Below are 13,724 nucleotides of genomic sequence, written 5' to 3' on the forward strand. Positions count from 1 at the left end.
TCCACATAACATCTTTATTTGTGTGTGAGGAATGTTTCCTGAAAGTTTGGCCGTACCTTTTTGTAACACCCTGTATAATATCGTGGGGAAGGGAAACCAAAGACTGTGTTTTATTGTCGAAACTCGTAGAAGATGCAACATGTCTGCTAAGCAAATTGTCTATACTCCACTTGTCCGTACTCTGCTACACTGAAGAGCCAAGGAAACTGATACAGCCACGCGGGATTAGCCGCGTGTCTAAGGCGCTGCAGTCATGGACTGTGCGGCTGGTTCCGGTGGAGGTTCGAGTCCTCCCTCGGGCATGGGTGTGTGTGTTTGTCCTTCGGATGGTTTAGGTTAGGTAGTGTGTAAGCTTAGGGACTGATGACCTTAGCAGTTAAGTCCCATAAGATTTCACACACATTTAAACATTTTTTTTTTTTTTTTTTTTGAAACTGATACAGCTGCCTCATATTGTGTAGGGCCCCCGCGAGCACGAGAGATGTGCCGCAACACGACGTGTCATTGACGTGACTAATGGCCGAAATAGTGCTGCGGGGAACTGACACCATGAATCCTGCAGCGTTGTCCATAAATCCATAAGAGTACGAGGGGTTGGAGATCTCTTTTGAACAGCATGTTGCACGACATCCCAGATATGCTCAATAATGTTCATATCTGGGAGTTCAGTGGTTAGCGGAAGTGTTTAAACTCAGAAGAGTGTTCCTGGAGTCACTCTGTAGCAATTCAGGACGTGTGGGGTGTCGCATTTCCCCGTTGGAGCTGCCCAAGTCCAGCGGAATGCACAATAGACATGAATGAATGCAGGTGATCAGACAGGATGCGTACGTACGTGTCACCTATCAATGACGTATCTAGGCGCATCAGGGGTCCAGTATCATTCCAATTGCACACGCCCCACACCATTACAGAGCCTCCACCTCCTTGAAGTCCGCCCCCGGTAGCTGAGTGGTCAGCGCGACGGAATGTGAATCCTAAGGGCCCGGGTTCGATTCCCGGCTAGGTCGGAGATTTTCTCCGCTCAGGGACTGGGTGTTGTGTTGTCCTAATCATCATCATTTCATCCCCATCGACGCGCAAGTCGCCGAAGTGGCGTCAAATCGAAAGACTTGCACCAGGCGAGCGGTCTACCCGACGGAAGGCCCTCGTCACACGCCATTTCATTACCTCCTTGAACTGTCCCCTGCTGACATGCAGGGTCCATGGATTCATGATGGTAACTCCATACCGATACACGTCCATCCGCTCGATACAATTTAAAACGAGACTCGTCCGACCAAGCAACATGTTTCCAATCATCAACAGTTCAGTGTCGATGTTGACGGGCACAGGTGAGGTGTAAAGCTTTGTGTCGTGCAGTCATCAAGGGTACCCAGTGGGCCTTCGGCTCCGAAAGTCCATATCGATGATGTTTCGTTGAATGGTTCACACGCTGACACTTGTTGATGTCCCAGCACTGAAATCTGCAGCAATCTGCGGAATGGTTGCACTTCTGTCGTATTGAACGATTCTCTTCAGTCCTCTTTGGTCCCATTATTGCGGAATCTTTTTTCGGCCGCTGCGATTTCGGAGATTTTATGTTTTACCGGATTCCCGATATTTACGGTACACTCGTGAAATGGTCGTACAGGAAAATCCCCACTTTATCGCTACCTCGGAGACGCTGTGCCCCATCGCTCGTGCGCCGACTATAACACTACGTTCAGACTCACTTAAATCTTGATAACCTGCCATTTTAGCAACTACCAACAACTGCGCCAGACGCATGTTGTCTTATATAGGCTTTGCCGACCGTAGATCAGTATTCTACTTGTTTCCATATCTCTGTATTTGAATATGCATGTCTATATCAGTTTTCAGTTATGAAAGTAAAATTCAGAAGTATGCATCATATATACTTAAATATGCCTTCTCTGAGTTGTAGGTAGTTTCAGCAATAGTCTTAGCTGCCTCATCATTCGCTTTGCATCAATAAACGAACTAATTGGCAGTACAATAAAACAGAAAATTCGCGTTCTGGATACTACACTCCTGCGAGGCCTGCACTGTATTACTACTACTACTACTACTATTGTGTTGTTGTTGTTTTTGGCCGTGGTGGTGGTGGTGGTGATGGTGGTGGGGGTCTTAGCGGCGATGGTTAGACACAAAGCATAGGCAGCCTATGGTCTTCCAATTTCTGCCAGTTCAGAAGTAAAGAGTCCAGCGTCAAGTGATTTACAAACGGTAGGCTTAAGTGTAGTGCATGCATTTTAAGTTGGTTGATTGACGAGCCTGGTAGTACAGCGGTAAAGTGCGTGCCTGAACTTCGAGAGATCTCGGGATCGAGTCCCGAATGGATCACGAAATTGTCAGTCTGCTTTTTTTTAACCTTGCCTTGAAAGGCGTGATAGTCGCCAAAAACGACAGTTCGTTCGGATCCGCGTTAAACTGTAGGCTGCCTATCCCCAGCTGGATAACTGGGGTAAGTTGGGGACACGCATGTCACTGAAGTGTCGTGCTATTGAAAGACTTGCACCAACCCACTGTGCCACACGAAATTACTATTAATTAAAATGAGAGTGCAAGGCTTGGGTGCAGCAAGTTTCGCTAGAGAGAGGAGCGGTGCAGAGGAAGCATGTTTTGTAGCGAGTGACTATCCTCAATGTAGACAGATAACGTCCTTTTTTTGAGAAGAAGTTGTAGATAGTACCAGCGACGCGTTGGAGCATCATTTTAAAAATACCATTAAAAAAACATTTTATACATAAAAAAAATGTTGTTAGAAATACACTGTGGCGACAAAAGTCACGGGATACCTCCTAATCTCATGTCGAACCTCTTTACACCCAACAGTGAACAAACGTGACGTGGCATAGACTCAACAAGTCGTTGGAAGTTCCTTGCAGACATATTCAGCCATGCTGCCTCTATAGCTGTCCATAATGGCGAAAGTGTTGCCAGGGCAGAATTTTGTGAACGAACTGACCTATCGATTATGTCCCATAAATGTTCGATGGGATTCATTCCGGACGATCTGTATTCCCAAATCATCCGCTCAAAATGCCCATAATGTTCTTCGAGAGAATCGCGAACAACTGTGGTGCGGTGACGTGACGCACTGTCATCCATAAAAATTCCATTGTTGTTTGGGAACACGAAGTCCATGAATGGCTGCAAATGGTTGGGTTGGGTTGTTTTGGGGAAGGAGACCAGACAGCGAGGTCATCGGTCTGCAAATGGTCTCCAAATACCCAGACATAACCATTTCCAATTATTCATCAGTTCAGATTCACCAGAGTACCCAGTCCACTCCACGTAAACAGAGCCCACACTGTTATCGAGCCACTACCAGCTTGTCCAATACCTTGTCAATAACTTGGGTCCATGGCTTCGTGGGGTCTGCGCCATACTCGAATCATGCAATCAGCTCTTAACTACTGAAATCAGGACTCATCCGACCACACCACGGTTTTCCAGTCGTCTATGGCTCAACCGAGATGATCACGAGCCCAGGAGAGGTGAGGCAGGTGATCTGTTGTTAGCAAAGGCACTCGTGTCGGTCGCCTCCTGCCATAGCCCAATAACACCAAATTTCGCAGCACTGTCCTAACGGATACGCTGATATCTGTGGTTATTTCACACAGTGTTGTTTGTCTGTTAGCACTTACAAATCTATGCAAACGCTGCTGCTCTATGCAAAGGCCGTGGCCTCTGCGTTGTCCGTGTGAGAAATAACATTACGGACCTCAGAATACTGAATTCCCTAAAAGCACTCCGTCTTCAGGCCACGAGTGGCTACCGGGACCATCCAACCGCCGTGTCATCCTCAGAAGAGGATGCGGATAGGAGGGGCGTGGTGTCAGCACACCGCTCTCCCGGTCCTTATGATGGTATTCTTGACAGAAGCCGCTACTATTCGGTCGAGTAGCTCCTCAATTGGCATCACAAGGCTGAGTGCACCCCCAAAAATGGCAACAGCGCATGGCGGCTGGATGGTCACCCATCCAAGTGCCGGCCACGCCCAACAGCGCTTAACTGCGGTGATCTCCCAGGAACCGATGTATCCACTGCGGCAAGGCCGTTGCCATTGTATTCCCTAACAATTTCCAAAGTGAAATATCCTGTGTGTCTAGCTCCAGCTACCATTCTGGGTTCAGTATATGTTAAACCCGTCATGCGGCCATAATCACTTCGGAAACCTTTTCACATGAATCACCTGAGCACAAATGACAGCTCTGCCAATGCACTGCACTTTTACACCATGTGCACCCGATATTACCTCCATCTGTACATGTGCATATCGCTATCCCATGACTTTTGTCACCTGAGTGTAAGCTGTATAATTGTATCACTGACTCAGTAGTGTGTAGTTTAATGCAAACAACCACAAAAACTAAACATCATTTATCTTTCGTCATTTTAAAAATGAAAATATGCATTAAAATTATTTTCCATTGTACAGTTTAGTTAGGCGCTATGGTTGGTAATGATGGAGGGGAGGGGGGAGTGGGCAGGATGGGGGGGGGCAGGTGGAGGAGATCAGCCAATACCAGAACGAGCTCAGGGATAATGGGGTTTGGAAGGGCTGGGAACCACCGGTGTAAATCGTTGCTGAGTTCCATAACGTGCTTCTCCAGCAGTGAGAGTGTTAGCACTACCTTGCAGATAGAAATCGTTCTCAATAGAACAGAAAGCAGCAGCAGCAGCACTCCGTCTTCAGGCCACAAGTGGCCCATCGGGACCATCCGACCGCCGTGTCACCCTCAGCTGAGGATGTGGATAGGAGAAGCATGTAGTCAACACTCCACTCTCTTGGCCGTTATGATGGTTTTCTTTGACCAGAGCCGCTACTGTACGGTCGAGTAGCGCCTCAATTGGCATCACGAGGCTGAGTGCACCCCGAAAAATGGCAACAGCGCATAGCGGCCCAGATGGTCACCCATCTCCAAGTGCCGACCACGCCCGACAGCGCTTAACTTCGGTGATCTGACGGGAACCGGTTTTTCTACTGCGGCAAGGCCGTTGCATAGAACAGAGAGGATAGATGTAAGAGTAATTTCGGGAGTATTACAGGGTGTTACTACTTACTATTTATACTAAGATCTGGTGGATAACGCAAGGCTATTAATGGACGATACTCTTGTCTATAGATGATCGTAAAGCCAGAAGACTAGCGAAATTCACGAAGGCGTGGAGGGGATAGACGACTGGAGAGGGACTGGAAGTTAGTCCTGAACGCCAATAAATGTAACACACTGCACGTAAGTATGTGAAAAAATCGACTAATGTTAGATTACACTATCGGTGGCAAATTAATGGAAACGGAAACTACCTTAACACACCTAGGAATAACCGTGTGGAGTGCTCTAAAACGGAATAACCACATAAAATAAAGCCTGGAAAAAGCAGCTTCCCAGTTGAAACTCACTGGGAGAATTTTAAAGAAATGTAACCATCCTCGATAGAAGTGAATGTCAAATCACTTGTTGGAGCTATTCTTAAGTATTGTTCATCAGTCTTACACTCTTACCAAATTGAATTAGTGGGAGAGAGGGGGGGGGGGGGAGAAAGGGAGAGAGAGAGAGAGAGAGAGAGAGAGAGAGAGAGAGAGAGAGAAGCGACGAAAAGTGAAGTGTTTTCGTCACGGCATCGTTTAGTTAAGAACGTTACACAGATGCTCAACAAACTCTAGTATCAGCATTTGACATGGTGTCCCAATGCAGACTGTTGATGAACATCCGAGCATGCACTTTGGTTCTCAGGTATGTGAATGGCTCAAAAACGTTTTGAGTAATAGAATCCAATACGTGCTCCTCGATGGCAGTGTGCATCAGATACAAGGGTACTGTCAGGAGTGCCCCTGGGAAGTATGATGGGACCGCTTTTTCCCTCTATATACGTAAATGACCTGACGGACAGGGTGCGCAGCAATTTATGGCTATTTAGTGATGATGCTGTGTGTATGACGAGGTATTACCGTTGAGTGACGGAATATACAGAATGACATAGACAAAATGTCTAGTAGGCGTGTTGAATGGAAGCTTGCTCTAAATGCAAAAAAAAAGTAAGTTAATGCGGATGAGTAGGAACAACGTGTAATATTCGAATACAGCATTACTATGGTGCAGCTTGACACAGTCACTTCGATTAAATACCTAGGCGTAACATTCCAAAGCGATATGAAATGAAATGAGCACGTCAGGTTGATAGTAAGGAAGGCGAATGTTCGACTTCGTCTTATTGGAAGAATATTGGGAAAGAGCAGCTCATTCATAAAGGAGACGGCGTATACAACGTCAGTGTGACTCATTCTTGTGTACTGTTAAGAGTGCTTGGGATCCCCACCAGGTCGGATTAAGGGCAGGCATCGAAGCAATTCAGAGGCGGGCTGTTGGATTTGTTAATGGTAGGTTCGATCAGCACGCAGTTATTATGGAGATACTTAATGAACTCAAATGAGAATCCCTGAGGAGAAGAAGATGCTCTTTCCGCAGGGCACTATTCCGCAAAGTTAGAGAACCGGCATTTGAGGCCGACTACAGAACGATTCTACTGTCACTAACGCACACTTCGCATAAGTGCCATGAAGATAGGATGCGAGATATTAGCGCTTGTACGAAGTCTTTTAGATAGTCACTTTCCCCAAGCTTTGTTTGTAAGTGGAACAGGAGAGGAAATGACTAGAAGTGGTACAAGGTGCCCTCTGCAATGCACCGTATGGTGGTTTGTGGAGTAGGCTCAGCGCCGGCTTTAGGGTGGGGCGACCCGGGCGGTCGCCCAGGGCGCCGGGGCCCAAGGGGCGCCACATACTAAACGCATGTAAAAAAAAAAAAAAATTACACCCATTTCGCGAAACTAAAATATTATTCAGTCTCATTCAACATTTCTCGAAGAAATATTTGGGATATACGAGCCTGTTTCAACCACATTTTACGCATCTTTTCTTTGTTTGGAACACGCAAAAACAATTTTCTGGAGTTTTTGTAGATGTACAGTGCAGTACTACGCAATATTTTTAGACAATTTCCCAAAACGTGAATGCCCAAACAATATATCACTGCTATACTGACTGTTACGGCAGCGACAGCAGCATGCTGGACTGACGTCACAGGCTACACAAGACTCACATGGAGCGTCTTAGCGGGCTTTCAGATTATTTGGATTTCATTTCCATTTAAAAAAATAAAATACTCATATTTACGATGGAAAAAAACATGTTATGATCATAAGATGACGCCATTAACCACTTAAGATGATTTCTAGAAAACAGTCAAATACCGTGTTGCAAAGCACTGCCAGGTTCGCTATTTATACAATAAAGGGCGCCAACTGGACGACTCGCCCGGGGCACCTGGATGGCTGAGGCCGGCCCTGAGTAGGCTACTCACGTTCCTGACAGGAATTACGTTATCTTCGCTGTCCAGCTGTTAGTCACTCACTTCACTTTCTGGGTCGTGATCACTTCCTGGAAAAAAATTAGGTCCACAACTGAATCGCCAGTATCATTTTCCAATAACAGTTTCAATTCGTGCAGTTTTATCGTGTGCACTCGGTGTAAACAGAAAAACAGCTAACTAAACGGAAGGGAAGGGTCTTTGAAACACAGTACACGTTTCTTCCGGCGTCAACAATCAAGTGGCCAACGAAGTGGAGTTATGAATCAAGTAGTGGCCTCTAAGAACTTTAACTGAAAGCTACAATGGCTTACTAATTAGTAGTGTACTACTGCAGATATTTTCAAAATGAAATCCGCGAGTGTCTGAGAAACCCAGTCCATCTGTTGACCAGTTGAAAATTACGGTATACGATGGATGAAAACATATACAGGTCACGAAATGGAATTTAGTTTACTGCCATGACAAAATCGAGACAAAGCATAATAGATTTCCAGTTATATTATAAGTTATTTAAATAATAGTTCTGCGAACGCCGAAGTGACATGAAAACTAGTAATTACGAACATACAGGTTACCAATATTTTCTTTAAAAGCTAAAACTTTCCCTTTATGGACTATGTTGCTGTGACTTAAATTATTTCTTCGCTGTAACACTGGTATCTCATAGGTATGGATACGATAATATCGCTATAGCTGTAAATGCACTAAAATTAAACCCCTGTAACTATGTAAAAAAAACTACTAATTTAGCTAATGTCAGTAGCACTTAAATAATAAAACAGTATTTGAGGTGCAACAATTGCCAGTGTCAACATTCCTCGTACGTCTTTTTTTATCTACATGAAAAATACGACACACGGATAGTCCAAAGAATGGTATGTAAGTCATTGATATTAAGCAGTAACTGCTATGCATAATAACCTTGATAGTTTCCATATACGGTAAGGGATGTTACACATGCTATCATGTTACTAATAGAACTAATATGTTCTCTCCGTGTCAGCTTAGAGACAATTTGAAATCCAAAAGACTCAACTGAATTACTGTATGTACCTTTCGATGTTTTTGTTGTGGCCTTAAGTGAAACTTCATATCAGCGCACACTCCACTGCAGAGTGAAAATCTCATTCTGGAAACATTCCCCAGGCTGTGGCTAAGCCATGTCTCCACAATATCCTTTCTTTCAGGAGTGCTAGTTCTGCATGGTTTGCAGGAGAGCTTCTGTAAAGTTTGGAAGGTAAGAGGCAAGGTACTGGCAGAAGTAAAGCTGTGAGGACAGGGCGTGAGTCGTGCTTGGGTAGCTCAGTTAGTTGCCGGCACGGTAGCTCATCGTGTTCGGTCAGAGAGCCAGTTGGCCTCTGTAATAAAAAACTGAGTGGAACGATCAACCACCGAACTTGAACAGGATGTCTTGTGACATCCGTAACGACCAGACACAGTGAACAAAATGCAAATCTGCAAACTCCTAGTTTTGTCAAGATGAAAAACTTGTAATGTCTCTTGGGGAATAGCTCTGGCCTACTCATGGGGGATTATCACTACTGATCTGCAGCCCAAACAAGTGATGACCTGGTTCCTTTGACCTATAATTACATAGTACTCCTGGCTGCTTTCTCAGATCATTGTCCTCTGCCAGAGACAGAGCTCCACTCACATAGACACATCACTCATACACTGTAGATACTTCTAAAAGGGTTGTTGACTCGTTCATATGTTGTATAGATTAATGCCGTAAAATATTTGTGATAAGTGCTAACAAAGCAAGTGTAAATGACAATCTAATTTTAAGTACAGAACTGTAGACTGTACAAGACGTTTAAGATAAAAAGGAATATTCATTATGAGTCATCGACTTTGACAAGTGATGTAAGAAACATATGACAAACGTTGTAAACAGCATGGTGACTGTAACGTGATAACAGTGTAGAGTTATTCAAACACAATAAGGTACAAATTAGTCAGTCAGCAAAACCATTTTTTAGCTTCACATTTGTCTCTTCATCAACTCACAACCAAACTGTCACCCTCCACCCTAACCTAGATCTCGGGTTAAGCAACAGATCAGTAAGTCACCACAAACTGTGAATATGTTCACAAAAATGTGTTGTCACAGCAGCCATTAACTTTACATCACTGTGCAAAGCATCGACTCGTATCAAATATTCCTCTTGACCCAAAATTTGAATGCTCATTGTAACATATTTGTTCTTTGGCTTCTTCACTTTTTTTTTTTTTTTTACTTTTTTTTTTTTCCGTCACAATTGTCTACGTGGACATCTTTTCGTTAGGTAATACTGTCATGTTTTGTTCCCTGTTACAATCCTCTTGCTGACAAAAAGTCTTGTGGCTCAGAGTGCTGAGTGATAGTGATATTGCACCATAATTAAGTGCATTTTTATTTTCATGGCATTTATAGCGTATAAGTCAACATATCAGTTTTCTACAGTAAGAAAATAATGTTCCAGGTGTTCTGGCTTTCTGCAAGTGCTACAATCTTCTGGAAGACCTACTCACAATATAAAAACAAACCACAACATATATATCTTCGGAGCATTTTAGGGGTAAGTTAATGCTGTTCATTAGGAAGTACAAGAAACTTAATTTTAAAACTGGTATCCTTCTTCAAATACAGTCAACCACATTCTCCCAGAACTGGAAGCTGAATGGATGCCTTGGATGAGGTGATTGTGGAAGTTATTGAGGGGAATGGGAGAGGGGGGCCCACTGCAAGGGGAAGGTGAGAGATGATGATAGGTGCAAGGACAGTCATTAAAGAGCATAGGAACATGACACCTACACCCTCACTACCTTTGGGAATCAGGGTTCTTTATTTATAATAATATACCATCAAATCACTAACATATTTTACTGCTTCACAAACACCAGATTCCTTCATCTTGATCCATCTCACAATGTCCATGGCTCCTGAGTACAAAAGGTCTTGTACAATAAAAAAAGATTTGCTGATGTCTTTATTAAAAACTTCAGCCACATTAAAAAAGTGTGGTAAGTAATGATGTCACGCTTACTTAAACTTTCAAGGCCACCAATACTCTCAATACCTCCACAGCGAACAATAGCCACAATAAGGCATCCAGCACTGTGACTAAATTTATCATTCTTGACAAGAATACCGCCTGCAAACACACCAGGACCATCAAGAACAGCATGGGCAGCAATGTTCTTCACCTTCACTTTACTTTTGTCCTTTGGCCCAGTAGTCATTTCAGTATTGTCAATTGGCCTTATAGTCATGCAGTTATCTGTGTTCTCTATAAATCACAGGTTATCTTTTGTGAACACTCTTAATCTCATTTTATTAAGAAAGAATAAACATAGACAGTCAGATTTTTTTTAGAAAGATAAGTGTGAGTCTGAAAGCTATATGCCTTAGCCAGAAATAGATGATACTTTGTGATTACTCAAAAATGCCATGACGTGTTTAAGTAACCTGTTCTATATACCATTTAACACTTCTGAATATATAATTTTGAGGTTGTGCACTATTGTTGCCACTTTGTTTCACTAGCATGAATAAACTGCTGGTTACTACTAAAGTGATATTTCTGGGCTCTTCTTGCATGTGCTGTTGTTTTGGGAGCCTCAGACAGCCCTAGGAATATTTCTCTTTTGATCTATCTACTCCATTTGGAGATACTTATAGTTAACTTCCCATATTTATCACTGATACACTTTCTTTGGAACTAATCTCTGATTTATTTGTCTGGTGCTGGAGGTGGCTCTTGATGCTACACCTAACAGCACACTATCCTCTTCCTGTCACATCCCTCTGCACACTCTTATAGGTAGCAGTAGCAGTTTCGGCAGCCATCCCTGCCCTGCTATTCCTCCTCGTTTTTGCCCTGTGTATACACTGGACATCTCTCCTAAGGGTCATAAAGCGAATTTTCTCTGGTGTTTCTGTAGATATTTGCAATTTGAGTTTTGTAATGTGTAGCTCCCCCCCCCCCCCCCACCCCTCCACCCCCCCACCCGTCCCCCATGAACCATGGACCTTGCCATTGGTGGGGAGGCTTGTGTGCCTCAGCGATACAGATAGCCGTACCATAGGTTCAACCACAACGTAGGAGTATCTGTTGAGAGGCCAGACAAACGTGTGGTTCCTGAAGGGGGACAGCAGCCTTTTCAGTAGTTGCAGGGGCAACAGTCTGGATGATTGACTGATCTGGCCTTGTGACACTAACCAAAATGGCCTTGCTGTGCTGGTACTGCAAACGGTTGAAAGCAAGAGGAAACTACAGCCGTAATTTTTCCCGAGAGCATGCAGCTTTACTGTATGGTTAAATGATGATGGTGTCCTCTTGGGTAAAATATTCCGGAGGTAAAATAGTCCCCCATTCAGATCTCCAGGCGGGGACTGCTCAAGAGGATGTCATTATCAGGAGAAAGAAAACTGGCATTCTACGGATCGGAGCGTGGAATGTCAGATCCCTTAATCGGGCAGGTAGGCTAGAAAATTTAAAAAGGGAAATGGATTGGTTAAAGTTAGATATAGTGGGAATTAGTGAAGTTCGGTGGTGGGAGGAACAAGACTTCTGGTCAGGTGAATACAGGGTTATAAATACAAAATCAAATAGGGGTAATGCAGGAGTTGGTTTAATAATGAATAAAAAAATAGGAGTGCGGGTAAGCTACTACAAACAGCACAGTGAACACATTATTGTGGCCAAGATAGACACGAAGCCCACACATGCTACAGTAGTACTAGTTTATATGCCAACTAGCTCTTCCGATGATGAAGAAATTGAAGAAATGTATGATGAAATAAAATAAATTATTCAGATAGTGAAGGGAGACGAAAATTTAATAGTCATGGGTGACTGGAATTCGGTAGTAGGAAAAGGGAGAGAAGGAAATGTAGTAGGTGACTATGGATTGGGGCTAAGAAATGAAAGAGGAAGCTGCCTGGTAGAATTTTGCACAGAGCACAACTTAATCATAGCTAACATTTGGTTCAAGATTCATGAAAAAAGGTTGTATACATGGAAGACTCCTGGAGATACTAGAAGGTATCAGATAGATTATATAATGGTAAGACAGAATTTTAGGAACCAGGTCTTAAATTGTAAGACATTTCCAGGGGCACATGTGGACGCTGACCACAATCTATTAGTTATCAACTGTAGATTAAAACTGAAGAAACTGCAAAAAGGTAGGAATTTAAGGAGATGGGACCTGGATAAACTGACTAAACCAGAGGTTGTACAGAGTTTCAGGGAGAGCATAAGGGAACAATTGACAGTAATGGGGGAAAGAAATACAGTAGAAGAAGAATGGGTAGCTTTGAGGGATGAAGTAGTGAAGGCAGCAGAGGATCAAGTAGGTTAAAAGACGAGGGCTAATAGAAATCCTTGGGTAACAGAAGAGATATTGAATTTAATTGATGAAAGGAGAAAATATAAAAATGCAGTAAATGAAGCAGCAAAAAGGAATACAAATGTCTCAAAAAAGAGATCAACAGGAAGTGCAAAATGGCTAAGCAGACATGGCTAGAGGACAAATGTAAGGATGTAGTGGCTGATCTCTCTGGGGGTAAGATAGATACAGCCTGCAGGAAAATTAAAGAGACCTTTGGAGAAAAGAGAACCACTTGTATGAATATCAAGAGCTCAGATGGAAACCCAGTTCTAAGCAAAGAAGGGAAAGCAGAAATGTGGAAGGAGTATATAGAGGGTCTATACAAGGGCAATGTACTCGAGGACAATATTATGGAATTGGAAGAGGATGTAGGTGAAGATGAAATGGGAGACATGATTCTGCATGAAGAGTTTTACAGAGCACTGAAAGACCTGACTCGAAACTAGGCCCTGGGAGTAGACAACATTCCCTTAGAACTACTGACAGCCTTGGGAGAGCCGGTCCTGACAAAACTCTACCATATGGTGAGCAAGATGTATGAGACAGGTGAGATACCCTCAGACTTCAAGAAGAATGTAATAATTCCAATCCCAAAGAAAGCAGGTGTTGACAGATGTGAAAATTAGTGAACTATCAGTTTAATAAGTCACGGATGCAAAATACTAATGCGAATTCTTTACAGACGAATGGAAAAACTGGTAGAAGCTGACCTTGGGGAAGATCAGTTTGGATTCTGTAGAAATATTGGAACACTTGAGGCTATACTGACCCTACAGCTTATTTTCAAAGCTAGATTAATGAAAGGCAAACCTACGTTTCTAGCATTTGTAGACTTAGAGAAAGCTTTTGACAATGTTAACTGGACTACTCTCTTTCAAATTCTGAAAGTGGCAGAGGTAAAATACAGGGAGCGAAAGGCTATTTACAATTTGTACAAAAACCGGATGGCAGTTATAAGAGTTGAGG

General features: G+C 43.3%; 1 protein-coding gene across 1 annotated transcript in view; it reads left to right on the forward strand.

Moving 5' to 3' along the window:
• Positions 1–13,724, forward strand: part of LOC126100606 (NADPH oxidase 4-like) — a 191,969-nt gene that overhangs the window by 76,237 nt on the left and 102,008 nt on the right. The window contains exon 2 of the mRNA XM_049911235.1: positions 9,845–9,940. Within this exon, the coding sequence (XP_049767192.1) occupies positions 9,845–9,940 (96 nt within the window). The remainder of the gene's footprint in view (positions 1–9,844; positions 9,941–13,724) is intronic.

The sequence above is a fragment of the Schistocerca cancellata genome, chromosome 9 (assembly GCF_023864275.1).
Source record: "Schistocerca cancellata isolate TAMUIC-IGC-003103 chromosome 9, iqSchCanc2.1, whole genome shotgun sequence".
Taxonomy (NCBI): domain Eukaryota; kingdom Metazoa; phylum Arthropoda; class Insecta; order Orthoptera; family Acrididae; genus Schistocerca; species Schistocerca cancellata.